The following is a 17334-nucleotide window of genomic DNA, read 5'->3' on the forward strand; positions in this document are numbered from 1 at the left end:
TATCTTTATGGAGGCGCTGGTCGCCGGTCTCCAATTTCTCCTACAAACTTTCATTCTCTTGGTGTTGAGGTATTATGGCATCTATTTAGATCAGCTTCACCCTAATGCAGTTCGGACCTTGGTAGGGCTGATTTGTTTATATCACCACCACAATTTCCCTTTAAATCTGGATATCTTCTTTGGTTTGTGTACCATGAAGAAAGTCCCCAACGTCCCTTTCTTTTTTATCTCCCTTCATGGCAAATACAAGGTGTTAGACAAGTTTCCCAATAAAATTAAAGACTAGAAAAGAAGGTATTTCTTCCTCTCTAAGAGCGGTGGCTAGGGCCTGAGCACTGCTTAACATAGTGATTGTCGGGATTTTAGTGAAGGGTTCATCGAAGAGATTCATGCTACGGTTCAGGATTTTGTTCACTAGAAGGTTAAAGTGAAAACCATTTTGACCAAGCCCATGCTTATACTGGCTGGCCTGAGTCATATAGGTAGATCAATCTCCGAGTTTCTTGCTTTTGGTTCTATTGATTTTTAGCTTGACTAACCTTTCTTTCTCCTTTTTCAGATATGGCGAGCATGGAGTCGATTTTGGCGGCTTCCAAGAAGAAGGCTTCGAGGAAGAAGTGAAGGGCTGGTCGCTGCTCATCTTTGGAGGGGACCTCACTAATGCCGAGGTAAGGTCAAAGTCATATGCTCCTCCTGTCATCAACCTTGAGGGAGGTGGCGACCCCATAAAAGTGATCCAAATTCGGATCCAGTGGCGGTAGCTGTCCAGGAAGATGAAATACAAGCTTTTTCCCTCCCTCCAGCCCTTGAACCCCTCGAGACACCTTAGTCTTGAACCAGATGAATTTAGATCTACAAAACACACAAACAAACAAAAATTAAATCTAAAAGATTGCTGAAATAAAAATAACATAAAATAAAATAAAGAAAATGAAAAGGATGGCTGATCAAATCCAGTGGTGGTAGTTGCAGATTGGCTGGATTATTTGCAGAAACCCCTCCTGACAAGATCTGAGCATCTTTCCTTTCTACAACCCTTGAACTCCTCAAGAAGCCTTAGCCTTGTGAATTGGGTGAATTGACCAACCCCTTCTCCAGGGTCCTTGGGGTCCTTTTTATAGAGATGGGTGCTCATAACTGGGATTAGAGAGAAAGAGGGGGGGTGGCAACTGAGTTTTTACAGAAATATGGGTGCCCTAGGATTGAAAATAGAGGGTTTGGATTGTTCTAAGGTGAACCTAAGGCTGAGAAGAGAATGAAAGGGTGCCCAATATTATGTATGGCTGAGATTTGGGTTCCTAAGATTGGATGGTGGAGATTAAGGCACCTAGGGCTGAAAGGTGGAGATTAAAAGGAGTGGGTGGCATCCTATAGTGAATGGCTAAGATAGTGAGTGAGATAGAGGGCTGGGATCTTGTGGCTAAAGGCTGAATGGTGGTGATTAGAAGTTAAGTGGTGCCCTAGGGTTAGAATGCTAAAGAGCGGGTGCCCTAGAATGGAGGGTGAAGATTAAGAAGAATGGAAGGTGAGGATTTAGTAATTAGGGACAGCTAGGGTTTGTTAGAGGTGAAAAGAATGAGTGTGGAGGTGCCCTATGGTTTGCTAATGAGAGGGGAGTATGCCAGTACAGTAGGAGGGGTGTCATTCTCGGTTTAGTAGATAGGAGGCACCTTCTTGTGCTCAATTTTTTACAGAAACAACCGCTCTTCCAGTCAGAATTTGCACTAGCTTCCCAAAAACTGCATTTTAGCCCTGAAACTTCCCTAGTTTTCCTAAGATTTGCACAGGGACCTCAGAGGTCACAATATTGAATTTAACTAGAAAAATGACACATTTTGACTATTCTAAGGCTTAGGTAGCCCTAAAATGATGCTTGTTAAGGCATCAAAATACAGAGTTATCACACCCCCAACTTGATCATTGCTAGTCCCTTAGCAATGAAGCTTTAAAATTACACTGAGTAAAAAGATCGATTCCATTGCAAAATCAGCCAAGTATCCTGATTATAGAATTCTCAAACTTTGTATAAATCAATATGGGGTTTAAGGGGTAAAATCATCCTACTTTGAACATTATAGAAATTTGGCTTAAAAATCTTATATACCATTCCATTTGTAGACTATCTAGATAAACTTAGATTAATTTTTAAAATCAGGAGGGTATTCTTCTATCATTTCGCACAGTGGATTTTTACCCCTAAACTAGATATGCACACACATTTTTATTGCTACTTTCCACCATTTGACGTGAATCTCGACACTTGACTTAGGTGAAAAAACCTGATTACTAAGTGTTAGGTAAGTGTCTCTAGCCTTTCTTTTCCCAATTGATGCAAATCTCGATACTTAACTTAGGTGAAGAGACCTGGTTACTAAGTCTAGGGTGTCCATTAACCTTCTTTTTTCTCTTTTTTTTGAAACACTGTTCAGGGTAGCCTACTGTCTCTAGGAATTTGAAGAATTCTTATCTAATTTCTCAATCTTTCTCTTCTTATCTTAACAAGGGCAACTTGGGAGTATTTTCCAATTTCTAAATGATTTCGACAATATTCACATAAGACAAATTTTGACTCCTATCACTTGCTACCAATTTTTACAAAATTCAATATTCTTTTATCATTTTTCTCAACTTTTTCTATTTGGGAATCTCTATTAATGAAATAAAGATTTTAATCTTTTTCGGTTTCCCTAACTTAAATGCCATTTTCCCCAATGGCATGCTAGAATGCTGCAAAGGAATTTGGGCCAAAAGGAATAATCAAGAGGTTTTTTTCTGAGGGGTTCAAGGTCTGCCAACTGGTCTCGAATCAAGAAAACAAAAACTCTAATCCTAATAGAAAAAGCAACTAAACTACGTTGGATTGCCACCCAACCAGCGCTAAGTTTAACATCTTCAGCCAAACGCAATTGGATCACTTAGACTATAGTTCTCAACTCCTCTACTCTCAGATACTCCTTCTATATATGGTTTAAGCCTTTGACCATTAAACTTGAACATGGTTCCATTCTTAGGATCAACTTTTCTAACTGCACCATGTTTGAACACTTTATCAAAAACAAACGGCCCATCCCATCTGGACTTTAATTTTCTCGAAAACAACCGTAGCCTAGAATTAAAGAGCCAAACTTTTTGATCAAGTTTAAATGTTTTTCTTGAAATTTTTTTATCATGGAAGGCTTTCATTTTGGCTTTATAGATAAGAGAGCTTTCATAAGCTTCATTGTAAAGTTCTTCCAGGTCACTTAATTGCAGAGCCCGGTGGGATCCAGCTTGGGTTAGATCATAATTAAACTTTTTGATGGCCCAATAAGTCCGATGCTCTAACTCTACAGGAAGATGACAAGCTTTACCGAAGACTATCCTATAAGGAGACATTCCAATGGGAGTTTTATATGCCGTCTGATAATCCCAAAGTGCATCATCAAATTTGTCGAGCCAATCTTTTCGATCAGGTCTAATAGATTTTTGTAGAATACTCTTAACTTCCCGATTGAAAACTTCCACTTGACCATTCGTTTGGGGATGGTAAGGGGTTGCTATCTTATGAGTGATTCTGTATTTGCAGAGCAAAGCACGGAATTGCGCATTAGTAAAATATGACCCCCCCCATCACTAATGATTGCTCGTGGACACCCAAACCTAGAGAAAATGCTCATTTGAATAAATTTCATTACAACTTTGTGGTCATTGGTCCGAGTTGCTACCGCCTCAATCCATTTCGACACATAATTAATGACCACCAGGATGTAATCGTGACCAGACGATGGCAGAAACAGTCCCATAAAATCAATACCCCAAACATTGAAGATTTCTAAAGTTAGAATGCGATTAAGTCGCATCATGTCTCTACGGGACATATTCCCGACCGCTTGGTATCTTAGACAATTTTGACTAAAATCATGGGCATCCTTAAATATACTTGGCCAATAAAAGCCACTTTGGAATACTTTGGCCACCGCTTTCTTCCCCAAAAAGGGCCCCCAACAAGCAAGAGTGTGACAAAAATTAAGGATACTTTGGTGTTCAGACTGGAGGATGCATCTTCAGAGTACTTGATCCGAACAGATATGGAATAGGTTAGGGTCTTACCAAAAATAATATTTGAGTTGTGAGAAGAATCTGTCATTCTCATTCTTGGACCACCCCTCAGGAATTTTACCCACTGCTAAATAGTTGACAATATGAGTGAACCACGGGGGTGTACTATGGGAAACAACCAAGAGGTGTTCATCTGGAAAGGAATAGTCATGCACCGGCTCGCTCTTTTCAATTTGAATTTTGGACAGATGATCAGCTACTACATTTTTAGACCCCTTTTTATCCTAAATCTCAAGGTCAAATTCTTGCAAAAGGAGGATCCATCTGATGAGCCTAGGTTTGGCCTCTTTCTTAGACAATAAATGTCTTATGGTTGAGTGATCAGAATATACAACTTTGGTGCCCAATAGGTACATGTGAAACTTTTTTAGAGTAAATACTATAGCTAACAATTCTTTCTCGGTGGTGGTGTAATTCAACTGAGCCTCAGATAGGGTGCGACTAGCATAATATACTACCACCTGGCATTTATTCACCTTTTGTCCCAAAACTGCTCCGATGGTGTAGTTAGAGGCATCACGCATTATTTCAAAGGGCAATGACCAGTCGGGAGGTTGAAGAATTAGGGCTTTGGTCAGTGCCTCTTTCAGATAATTGAAAGCCTTAAGACAAGCCTCATCAAAATTAAACGGGACATCCTTTGCCAAAAGATTGCACAGAGGCCTAGAGATCTTGGAAAAGTCCTTAATGAACCTACGATAGAAACCAACGTGTCCAAGAAATGAGCGGATTTGCTTGACAGAAGTGGGAGGTGGGAGTTTGGAGATTAGGTTAACTTTTGCCTTATCTACCTCAATCCCTCGATTAGAAACTATGTGGCCTAAGGCAATACCTTCTTGGACCATGAAGTGACTCTTCTCCCAACTGAGTACCAAGTTTGTCTCAACGCATCGTTGAAGAACTTTTCATAAGTGTTCGAGACAAGTTTCAAAGGAATCCCCGAAGACAGAGAAATCATCCATAAATATTTCTAGAAAGTCACCTACCATTTCTGAGAAAATTACCATCATACACCTCTGGAAGGTTGTTGGTGCATTACATAATCCAAACGACATTCTTCGAAAGGAAAATGTGCCATATGGATAGGTGAAAGTAGTTTTCTCTTGGTCTTCAGGGTAAATGGCTACTTGGTTATACTTAGAATACCCATCTAAGAAGTAGAAATATTTATGCCCTGTAAGTTTTTCCAGTATTTGGTCAATAAAGGGCAGAGGAAAGTGATCTTTTTTCGTGACTATATTGATTTTCCTGAAGTCGATGCATACTCGCCATCCTATGGTAAGTCGGGTGGGGATCACTTCACCATGATCACTGGTGATCACAGTGAGTTCACTCTTCTTAGGCATCACTTCTGTAGGACTTACCTAACTATTATCTGAAATTGGGTAGATAATACCTGCATCCAACCGCCTTTGCAATTCCCTACTCGGTTTGGCACCCTCCTCCGTATAAATATGGTGCATACAAATGGATGGACTAATCCCTTTCAGGTTAGCCACCGACCAGCCAATGGCACCCCTATACTCTTTTAAGACATCAATTAGTTTCTCTTCTTGTATAGGGGCTAAATCGGTACTATAACTATTGTTAAGACATCAATTAGTTTCTCTTCTTGTTAAGACATCAATTAGTTTCTCTTCAATAGTAGGCCAAGACTATAATGGGTGTGGAGACTTTGTTAAACGTTAGCTTCCTTCGTCGGGTCATCTGCTGTGATCGGACCGGTTTATCTGGGGTTTCTATTTACATTTATTGTACAACAATTCTGGTCTGGGTAGGCAGAAGGACTTCCAGACTCATACCATTCTTTAAACTTTTCTCCACTTTGAAGAGCCAAAAATTCTCTAGCATTTTCTAAGTGTTGGACATTAGAAGTCATAAGGTGTTGGGGAAGACCTAAGGGTTAAGTTCTAGGGTTGACAACCAGCTGACTAAGCATTGAATCATTCTCCCACTACAGGTTAGCTTTCATGAGCTGAATTACTTGGCTCTCTAATCTTAGGATTGATTGTTGCTAAGCTAAGATCAGTTGTTGGAGTTGTAGAAACATGTCATCAGGCAAATCGGTTTGATAAGGCTGAGGGTAGGTTTGACATGGCTGAGCCAATTGAGTTCCAGGGTAATCATTATACTCATAGTGAGTCTGGGCTTTAGACCATTGAGAATGCACATTTGGCAGGGTGGTTTCTTGGGCTTGGGCCCAATAAGCGAAGTTGGGCTGTTTTTTCCACCTAGGGTTATATGGGCGAAAGAATGGGTTAGCATTAGGTTGGAAAAATCCATTAGTTGCATGTACTTGCTCTAGAATGATTGATTGACATGGGCCCTCCATAGGGCACTTGCTAACATGATGGGTCGGGCTTACACAGATGGAACATGTTTGGTAGGATGACAAGGTTGGGCATGGGCATGGGCCAATTTCTTGACGAAATGCAAACACTTGATCAAGTTTTCGGGCCATCCCATTAATCTTATCCAGTTGTTGAGACACGTGGTTCCAATCTATTTGTGGCTTAGGTTGGAAGTAGTTTCTCATTCCACAAACTCCGGCCATTGAATTCATTTTATTTTATTTTATTTTTATTTTTTTTGATTCTCTTTTTTTGAAATTTAAATTCAAATTTAGATTTTCAAATTTAAATTCCTTAAATTTAAAAAAAATGCAAGCAATTCAGACACACGACCTACGGGCTGACCTAAGGTTTCCTAAACTAGTGGTTCAACCAATGTGAATACTCATAGGTTCAGTTGGAATTACACCACTTCCTTTGGTTAGCCAGGTAAGAGGTGGGGATGTCGGAGGCTCCCCTTCCTTTCACAAGGACCTAATTAAGTAGCCACAAAACTCGCTTTGGCTTAGTTAGTTAACTTCTTTCCTTAGATATCAACCGCTGGTTATGGAAAGTAATCACAAGCTTCCCTAAAATTAAGCACACTTGTGAACCAAATGTGTGGGGCCCCATAAAGGATCTTGCTGTCCAAATTTTAAATTAAGGTTTAGGGTGAACCGTACATGAAAGGGTGGTGGCTTTTGGGCCAAAGAAGGGTGATGAAATCCCCACCTTATCTTATTTAAATTGGATTGCCCTTAAATGAATTAACGAAAAAACACAATAAACAAAATAAATGCAACTAATTATAATGCATGAATAGTTATCTCTAATATGCAATTCAGCAATTTAACATAAAATAATAAAACAAATCAACTAAAAGAGCAATTAAAAAAATGAAAACCTTAACACATTCACAACTAAGAAAATAATTTCAGCAATTAAATAACCCTATATGATGCATGCTCTAGAACATATAAAACCCTAAATGTTGGAAAGCAAATGCAAAAAAAATTAATTTTTTTAAAATTTTTTGAAATTTAATTCAAATTTGAAATTTAAACTCAAATTCGAAATTTTGAATAATCTTCTAATCAATAATTAATTAATCAATTAAATAACTAATAAATTAAAGGGGCAATTAAATAAATCAACAAATAATTACAACAAACTGAAAATAAAAGGATTAATTATGCTAAGAAAAATGAATTAACAACTACAAAAATAAATACTAACAAGGGAAATCTCTACTCTAAGGATTAAATAGAAAATAACAAAAAAGAATATGCAACAATAAATAAAAAATAAAATAAAAAAAAAACGAAGTGAGTTTCTAATCTGAAAATAAAAAAATAGAACCTAATGTTCCTAAACAAAAATCTATTTTGCTCAAGATATTAAAACAAAGAAAAGAAATAGATCTAAGATCAAAACGAAAAATAATACTAAAAAAATGAATCGAATCTATCAAAAACAATAATTAACTAAGAATTTGAAAACCCTATTTTACCAAAAAGAATTCAAAAATAAAAACAAAAAAAAACAAGAATAAATTGGGACGACTACACCTGAATTGTAATCCCAATTTCTCTTCTCTTCTCTTTTCTTCAGTAGTCCGGCAACGCTCTGGTACCCCACCGTTTGCTATTACGTCCTACAAAATCAAAGAGAAATAAGAATTAAAATAAGATTATAGATCAAGTAATCAGATGATGGTTAAGTTTAGAGAGACATTTATCTGTTCGATGGTTATAGTAGGTACTTGATTGTTGTTGGTGGGTTGGTTGCTTGGTGAAGCCATTAGTTTTTAGTTTCAAAAAAATGAAGGTTGAGTACTTATCTTTTTGTATCAGAAATTCCCACAAACGGTGCCAATTGATGTCGCATGATTTTTCTCTTCTTGCATGTCAGATGACTCAAACTCTGATTTGGATGATACGTTGTCAAGCCGAGTTGTTCTAAGCCGAGCTGGAGATGGCTGAGCTAGTTCTATTTTGCAAGAGGAGTTAGAGTGCCTAGGTTGTCTTTTCCTAGGGTGGGCACTCTAATGCTTAAGTTAGAAAGTGTTTTAAGAGTCTTTATAGAATGAAAAAGCTTGAGAATTTGAGAGCTTGTAATCGTGCATACTTCACAGGTAGAAATGAGTGCCTTAAATAGGCATCAATGGTCTTATCCCTCTTGCAATGTGTCTCATCTTCTCACGGAACCGTTTTCGTTTAGTCAGGTGAGTTATTACATTGGTTACGAGATCTGAGCGGGATTTATGATCTGCCCGGGTAAATTTGAGGCATGTGGTGCAGTAGGCCGATCAAACGGTCGAGGCATTAATGTTCCAGAGGTCTCAGGTTGGTAATGTATCTTTGGGATAAGTCAGTGGGCTCGCCTTGCAGATGCCATAGGTTCCTACAGCTCAGTTGGTCTCTGAGATAGGTCGCTTGGGAGGCCTATCAACTTGGCTCGACTGAGGTGGAGGTCGGCCTTGGCGAGATGCTTTAAACTAACTAATTCAAAGGACCAAATTACCCCTCATCAGTTGGTTTTTGTGTTGAGAGATAATCTTAGGAGATTGTATCATCTTATATAGGGCTATGCCATAACATCCAAATTGGTCAATGGTTCTTGAGATAGGGATGTAGAGTAACTTGTAGCTGTCCATATATTTGTTTCTTTTGATGTCCTCTCTCTCTTGATTGTACATGTGCAATGTTTTTAATATATTTAAAAATAATGCAATAAAGTACATAGTAAGAGATGTGCTTACATGTTTTAGTCTAGAATAACTGCCTAACCCAATTTTCAGTCATTTACATTTATCTACCCAAACTCCCCAATATAACTATATTAGTGGTTTCTATTCACTTGCCATCCTAGTGTATTTGGTTGGCTTTATCTTTTTAATAATTTGTTTTTTGTCACTCTTTCATCTCTTTCTCTCTCTCTCACACAGGACTTGTGAGGCATAATGTTTTTAGGCAATAAAGGTATGAAATCATTTTTTCTGTACTATTTTGACATGTAGAAGCTGAGTTATTAGCCTATAATATTTTCATGCTTTCCCACTTAATCCTAGCCAAAGAAGTCATAGAAGGCATATTCTAGAACTCACGGTTTCTATGCTGATTTCTTTATTGTACATATATTATACATTTTTAGAACTAACATAAATCTTGATTCAAAATATTTGAACCAAGAAGTGAATCCCTTTTCACTTAAAAGAATTAGTAATAGATTAATTGAAAATTGTCCCTTTATAACTCAAGCATTGTTGGATATTTGATAAGTGGATTTTATGTGGAAATTTTAAGGAGAAGATTAAATATGAAGCAACAAAACATAAATTTAGTTTGACAAGTTGTATAAAAGTTAGGGACTTGGAATTGGGAAGAGGAGTTCATGTAGATGATTTCAAGTTCAGGTTAAACACAAATTGATTTATGGATTCTTCACTTATTGGGTGATACCCTGTAAATGGTTATTGAAGATACATGCAAGGTAAGTGTTTGAAGAAACATCAAAGAGAGATGCAAGATTTCAAGGTGAGTAATTTTCTTCTTTTTGTCTCGTTTTTTTTTGTAAAGATTTTGTTTAGATAAATTATGTAAGCATGACGAGAGAATTCCTGGACATTTAAAGAAAAAAAAATGTGGTGGTTATTTCTTTTGATAAGGCCAAACCAGGATCTATTGGATGGTGTAATTTTTTTGAATTTATTTGTAGACATGTACCACGAAAGATGCCCATACATCGTAAAATGAGTTTCTTGGGATGTTGATGATGGCCTGAGGAGTTTTTGAATGCTTAATTGAAAAAAGTATCATAAAAGCTTCTCCGAGAAAATAGAAGTTTATCTTAAACCACTCATCATCAACCTCATCACATAAGAGGAAATCATATAACAATAAAAAGATAACAATTTCTTAATTTGCTAAAGCAATTCATGAATAAAAGAGATAATAAACATATACACACACATATAATGAACATTTTGCTAAATCCATGAAATGGTCCCATCTTCTTTATTACCAATTTCATAGTGGTTCACCTGACTAAGTGTGCCATTATAAATTGGATTCTCATAACGATCTGATTACTGAGTAGCTTTGATGGTTAGATAATTTTTTGTAACTTTTAAGGTAATAATGGTAGATAGTTATTAATGGTAAAGTGTTTCATTTCTTTTGTTGAACTTGATGAAAGAAAGTGAAAGATATCTTGTGATGTTATTTAAAGTGTCTTCATTGGTAGGAATTTTAGATGTAGAGCTTTAGCTTTTTTCTCTGAATAAATATTTTCCCTTTTGGGTTTTGCTGGATGTTCAATTGTAGTTTAGGTTTTATAAGATTTGGTATATTCAAATCTCTTGTGAAGGTTCTGCAATCTTTGTTGAATTTTTAGGCTGGTTCGTTTTCTAAATTTTTGTTTATCCATAGAAAAGTTTATTATCTACATGTCCAGTGTAGCATAATTGTGGATTTTTCAACTACTTTAAATGATAAAACAGCATAATCGTGGATTTTTCAACTACTTTAAATGATAAAACCCCCTCCAAGTTGTTGAGATGGTCATTTAGTACCCCTGCAAGTAGGAGGTGTGGCAGAAAACCCACAAAACGGTTGTCCATGTTATGGCTAGTAGGAATCACATGCACCCTACTCTGCCCCATCCCCTGATTGGCTTCAAGCTTAGTTGAGTGTCTAGCACTTATGGACTAAGACCTACTAAGCCAAGCTTGATTGAAGTCAATGACTTGATTTTAGAGATTGCAAAAAATGGAACACTAGATTAATTAATCAGCAATTTTTTGTCAAGTACAGTATTAAAGATTCTTGATATAAACCTAACTTTAGTTGGGAGGATAAGTTACGGTCAAAATATATATACTTGAGCTTCAATTGGAGGAGCCCCCATTTCTCTTGAGATCTATTCCTTTAATTTTTTATCTTCTCTTGAGTATTGCAATGTTTGTTGGCTAAAACTCAAAATTTTGCATTAAGCTTGGCCTACTAGCACTTTAGCAAAGTTTTTTTTTTTTTTTTCAGAGGTTTAAAAGCATTAGCTCTTATGACACTTTGAAGAACTAAATGTGAGCACCTAGTTATGGTAGGTACAAAATAAACCAAACCTCCATGGTAGAAAAACTACCAAAACCAGAAAATACCAAGCTAAAAGTTCCAAAACATAACGGTCAAGTTGTTCCTTTTTTTGCAGTGAGCGACAGGTGCTGTATTAGTCTCTCAGGAGTCCAGCAAGGTCATTCTCTATAGAGCTTGGGGAAAGGATGACAAGCCTAGTGGTGCCAAGAAAAACTAGAAATTCGCTTAAGACTTGGCCAGCGAAAGAGGAAAGCACCCTAGGATCAGTTCTTCCACAGCTCATGGCAGCAATTAGACTTGAATATGGATTTCAGAGTAGCCAAGAAGAGGTAAATCTGTAGACTTGGATTTCAGAGAATCCAACCATTCATTTTTTGAATTTTTAACATGTTTCCCGAAGTTGATAGCAGTTGGAAATGGCAGGTCTTGAAGCTCCGGCTTTATTGCACTCTACTTCCAATTCTACGAGTAGTCTTGAAGCTCGTAGGTACTCTTTCAGAGTATCCAACCATTAGTACTCTTTATAAATACCTGCTTTAAGTGAACTAGTAATACTATTATAAGGTAATTGTAGTTTTCAGGCTTCATTTATTTTGTGAACTACGATCAACCACTTGAATAGTGTACAAGCTTATTTTCTACAAAGTCTATTCCTTATAGCTGGATTTTTCTTTCCCAGTAAATAATTCTCTAAAATTTTATTAAGGTGTTCTTTTGAAAGTATGTCGAATGTTGAAATGTTTTTTTGAGATGTTTTAGAATTGTACCTTGAGGTACAGTTTCTTCTGGTAGTTTATTTATATCTAGATTATCATTATTCTATTATAGACTTTTGCTCTTCAGTTTCCAATTTATCTGGTTAGTTTTCACTATGCATGTACTTTTGTTCTGGTTCTTAGCTTTTTACTTTTTTCATTTTCTAGATTTGGATTCAGCCAGTTCTTCTGGCAGTGAGTCAGAGGGTGCTAAAGCTACATCTCCGGTGAATACAACCAAGGTATTTCTAGATGTTGTGTAATAAGCTGCTTTATATTATCAACAAGGAACTGTGTGTGACTGTGTTTCCTTTCCTTTATGCTTTACTACTTCAGGGGGCTATATGGGAATTAAAATCATTCTCATTTTCTGTGATACTCTTTTTTTGTTTTAATGCTTACACTTAAACCATTTGACATTCTCAGAAACCGGAAACTTTAGGTTCTGGGATGGAGCTAGAACAAAAGAGAAGTAATCCTATTGATTTGCATGATGGAAATCGTAGTTATTTGGGTTTTGTTTCTATTCTATGTGCATTATTTGATCTAATTCTGTGTATATTGTTCAAGAATGCTACAGGTGACACAAATTCTGTTCTGTGTGAGACTAATATCCTGTTACTGATTGTCCCTTTTTCTGTAGCTAAGGCTAGTTTGGATGACACATTGTTATCTGCTGGGTTATTCCCTAATGAGAATGTTGTTTCAGGTCAATTACTTTCCTTCAAGGTATGATCCTGTTCGCCATGCAGAGAGGTACCCCATCCCACCACAAATATGCACTGGGAAGCGTGAGAAGGTCAGTTGGTATCTGAAATCACTAATCCAAAAATATGCCTATAGGATCTTGGATACACATCGCACATTCTCACAATTTGAGTTGGGCTCAATTTGAAGCTGACCAGAAAATAGGTTGAATTGCATTGGTTTTCCATGAATTATGCTGTGTTGAAGTTGGTATACCTCAACATGGCATTGTCCAAATGCAAGCATTTCCTTTACCATCTCTTGTTTATGCAATCTCCTTTTGGAGACCAATAATGCTTACCTAAGATTACTAATACCAACCATGTGATACAGAAAAACAAGGATAGTTGTACAGGATGAATTTTCTTATGGGTGCCATTTGTTCATAGAAGCTCATTATCTGATATTCTGATTTTTTTATTTCTTTTTTGACCATGGATTTTTCATATTCAAACAGCATCAATATATAGACCAGACTTAATATTATGGTATTGTTTTAGTGAAATGCTTTTACAAACCTTGTAAGAACTTGGGCTGTTGGTTCTATTTTTATTACATTGGTTAGGGAACTGACTAGCATTCTAGGTTGGGATGTGCAAAATTTGCCTTTTTTTCTATTGTTTTTGTTAACTTCCAAATGCTTCTCTTGTCTATTGTTTTTCCTTATTAGCCTTTGTTTAATTACTCTTAAAGTTCAAGTTGGCTTTAATATGAGGATTCTCCTATATCTTCTTCACCATTGAAGTGAACTAAACTTTTATCTCTACAACTTTCTAATAATTCAAGTGTTTATGAAATATTCACTTGCTGAAATGCCTTTTCGCTCTTCTATATTTGATTGGTGCAAGTAGATCAATACATATTTTCTTTCTTTCTTTCTTTCTTTTTTTTTTTTTTGAGAAAAGGTGAAGTAGAACTTCTTTAATCAACAAAAAAATCCCTGTTCAACAAGCAGCCGTACAAAGGGAGCTTACAAGAAACTGCCCCAGCAGTTTTTGTTTTGCCTTAACAAGTAATATGGATCAGTTTTGCCTTAATTAAAACTAGGTAAGTTTTAGAAATGTTTTTATTATTTTTAATTTTTTAATTCTTATAGAGATATTGCATTGATTGAAGAGTCTTTCTCTGCTTGCTTCTTGGCGGCATAAAACCATGTGTGTTGTATTTCTTTTCTCCATGCTCTCTTTTGGAGAATAGCTACATCAGAACCTTAAATGGTTTTGGTGTTTGAAAGATTTAACTAGTACAAATGTTCCCAAACAATGTAGAAATGTTTTGACTTCACAGTATTTAACTTGTATGTATTTACCACCTAAGTAGCACTATTTTTCTTTTTATTTTGATCAATAAGCAGAATTGTGTTTCCAATGTTGTATGATCATATCATTGTAAAGTTTAATCACTAGTAGCCCTTGCATGTTTTATTATGTGCCTTGTGTCATAATCCAATCCATGTATTTGAAAATACTTATAGTTTTGTCTTCACTACCATCCAAAAATTTATTCTTGTATTTTTACGTAGCAAGGATGTCATCACTGTAAAGAAGCTGGTGGATGATTGTTTGAGCTGCCAATTATCTGCATCGCTCTGTCCTCATGAATCATGATGCAGTTTCATCCCTGAGCCCTATGTATGAGAGTCATGACAAACATCACTTACCCAAGATGATATCTTGTAATCGATCCCATTTCCAAGCTACTGGATGTCTGTAAGGATAAGAAGAATGAGATGAACCATTTTGTCCATATTTGCATGCAAAAGGTTGCATATGTTCAATTCCTCATTACAGATGTTCGGCTAAAATTTCCAGTTTTCAAAGAGGCAATGGTGCGCCAAGATGATCTGTTTGCAGATCTGAAATCCGTACGTCGAATCGGTCCTACATGCCTTGCAGAAGTGGTGAGAAGGAAGGCTTCTATGAAGTTGTACATGGGCATGTCAGGACATCTGGCAGAAAGAGGGATGTTGAGGTCAGAAGACGGGAGTAGTTCTTGAAAGCACAGAGTGCTTTCTTACCTCGGGATGTATTTGCATCCATGGGGTCATTTGATACTCCCAGTCAGTGCGATGTAAATATTGCTCCTTTTGACTCTAAATTGTTGGAGGTTGATATTGCTGTTATTGATCGTTACGCACCTGAATATTTGGTACATATTCTTTTAAAGGTGAGAAACAGGGAACATCAAAAGGGTCAATTTCAATGTCAAATGATAGTTTCCAATTGGCTGAGGTAGAAGACTCTTCTGGGGAACTCTCTTAGAAATTTGATTCTGTGGAGTTACTTGTAGGCTATGACTCAGTAGAAATTGCTGGAACAAGCAAGATGGAGGTAGAGAATGCAAGGCTGAATGCTGAACTTGCTTCTACCATAGCACACTAATTTGTTCAATTAGCCCTGAAATTGAGTATGACTCACTGGATGAAGCTTTGCATCTGAAGGATGAATATGTAAAGCATCTTCAATCCATGCTAAAGATGAAGGAGATGCAATGCCTGTCATATGAAAAGCGCATGCAAGAGATTTTTTTTTAAATGCCTTGTACTTTTTTTGTGTTATTTGGATATTATATTTAAGCAATTTGTTTTGGATATTATAATAATTAATAATTAAATTAAATTTTTTTAATTTTTAATTTGCATTTTTTATTTAAATTGATTTTGTATTAAACAAGTACCAAAAAATGTTGAAACCAAATTGATATAAATAATAAAAAAATTAAAAAAACAAAGTCGGCAGTCATACAATAGACATAAAAAGAGATCCGAACCGTCACCAAAAAATGGACCTAAACTGGTAGTCCAAAGAGATCTAATCGGGCGGTCCTGACTGCCTCCTAAAAACGAAGCAATATTTCGACATACCTATGGCGGCGGTCCAAAGAGATCTAAGTCGGCAGTCCTAATCGCCACCTTTATTAACTCTAAGTTGGCAGTTCTGACATACTGCCAGTTTAGGAATGACTGAACCGCGTCAGATTGGTCCTTAAAGATGACAGTTTTTTCTGTCTAAACCAACGGTCCTGACCTATGCCGGTTGTGGTTTAGGGGGCGGACTTGTGACCGCTGCCTTAGATCTGACGCCGCGGTCTAAAGGGCTAAGCCGGAGGTCCTACATCCACTGGCTTTGACCCTTTTTCTTGTAGTGATTGGATGATTGAAGCCAAATTCTTCTTTAGATTGACTTAACAAACCTTGGAGAAAGGATGGTTCAAATATGATATTGGAACAACAAACCTCTTCTTCTGGGTCTCTCCAACATAAACAGCCAAATGGCTTTTGGGGACATGCTGCTGATGAAGTTGATTGATTTGTGGTATGAAAAGAACGTCGAAGAATCATTTTGGCATGAACCAATCTAGGCAAGCGGATTCCCATGGTTTCTATGCACACTTATATAGCAAGAATAAAAAATCAAAGAACAAGGATCGATAGAGAAAGGAAGAGAATTCTAAGAACATTGGAGATTGTGATTTGTGATTTGTCAATAACTGATGAGAGATGATGACAATAAGCGTGACTGAAGACTTAAAACAGAGTTACATGGGCCACGATGAGGAGGGACATGTCTCATGGCGTTATGGTTGCACATGGCTTTTCGGTCCCAGTCAAAGCAATTTGGTTATCATGAAGACTGTTATATGTGTCAGCTCATTGTATTTGACTCCTAAGCAAGAGAAAACGTACACGCATGGAATGGATATATAGGCGATATACAATCGATCAGTTGGTTCAGTGGTACATGAAACGATGTAATATTGGTACCTTAATGCCACAGTGTATTCACTCTCAACAAATTTTGGGAAATGGGTTAAAAGGCAAAATCATGTGATTTCACATGTAAGATGTCCCTTACAAGGCCTAATATGAATAAATGTGGGCTCTCCTGCTAGCCACTCTTTTGCGAATGCTCTTCTTTCTCTCTCTATATATATACACATGCTAAGGGAAAGTGCATCTTTCATTTTCTACTTCGAATGGATCTATCAGTGTTGACGCTCTCTGTGTTTTCTAGTACCAACTTCCGAGATCAATATCTTGTGAATCTTTCTTTTTCCAAGTAACCTTGAAAACCATGGGTTTCCGCTTTCCTGGTTTGCTTCACAAAGGAGATTCTTCGCCACTCTCTTTCAGGAGGAAGGAACCAATCGCTTTGGTCAACAACAGCCAATGTTCCCAAGGGTCATTTGGCGGTTTATGTAGGAGAAGCAGAAAAGAGGAGGTTTATTATTCCAGTATCCTCCTTGAATCATCCTTCATTCCAAGGATTGTTAGGTCAGGCCGAGAAAGAGTTTGGATTTGATCATCCAATG

The 17334-nt window shown here is 36.9% G+C and overlaps 1 protein-coding gene across 7 annotated transcripts; it reads left to right on the forward strand.

Moving 5' to 3' along the window:
- Window positions 1-11456: 11456 nt before the first annotated feature.
- Window positions 11457-15650, forward strand: LOC148849010 (uncharacterized). Of its 7 annotated transcripts, none has more exons than XM_088952234.1 (6): window positions 11457-11528; window positions 11637-11850; window positions 11945-12008; window positions 12445-12518; window positions 12986-13075; window positions 14546-15650. In XM_088952234.1, exons 2-6 carry the CDS (start codon window positions 11707-11709, stop codon window positions 14579-14581), a joined length of 408 nt encoding a protein of 135 aa, XP_088808360.1. In that variant the 5' UTR covers window positions 11457-11528; window positions 11637-11706; the 3' UTR covers window positions 14582-15650. The 7 variants fall into 7 exon arrangements, 5 of the variants coding, with proteins under 5 accessions (XP_088808360.1, XP_088808358.1, XP_088808361.1 ...); XM_088952232.1 differs by having other exon boundaries at window positions 14550-14768; XR_016101366.1 differs by lacking the exon at window positions 11457-11528 and having other exon boundaries at window positions 11945-12004.
- The last annotated feature ends 1684 nt before the right edge of the window (window positions 15651-17334 follow it).

Source organism: Nelumbo lutea, chromosome 6, assembly GCF_056320005.1.
Source record: "Nelumbo lutea isolate HS-2025 chromosome 6, American lotus-T2T, whole genome shotgun sequence".
Classification (NCBI taxonomy): domain Eukaryota; kingdom Viridiplantae; phylum Streptophyta; class Magnoliopsida; order Proteales; family Nelumbonaceae; genus Nelumbo; species Nelumbo lutea.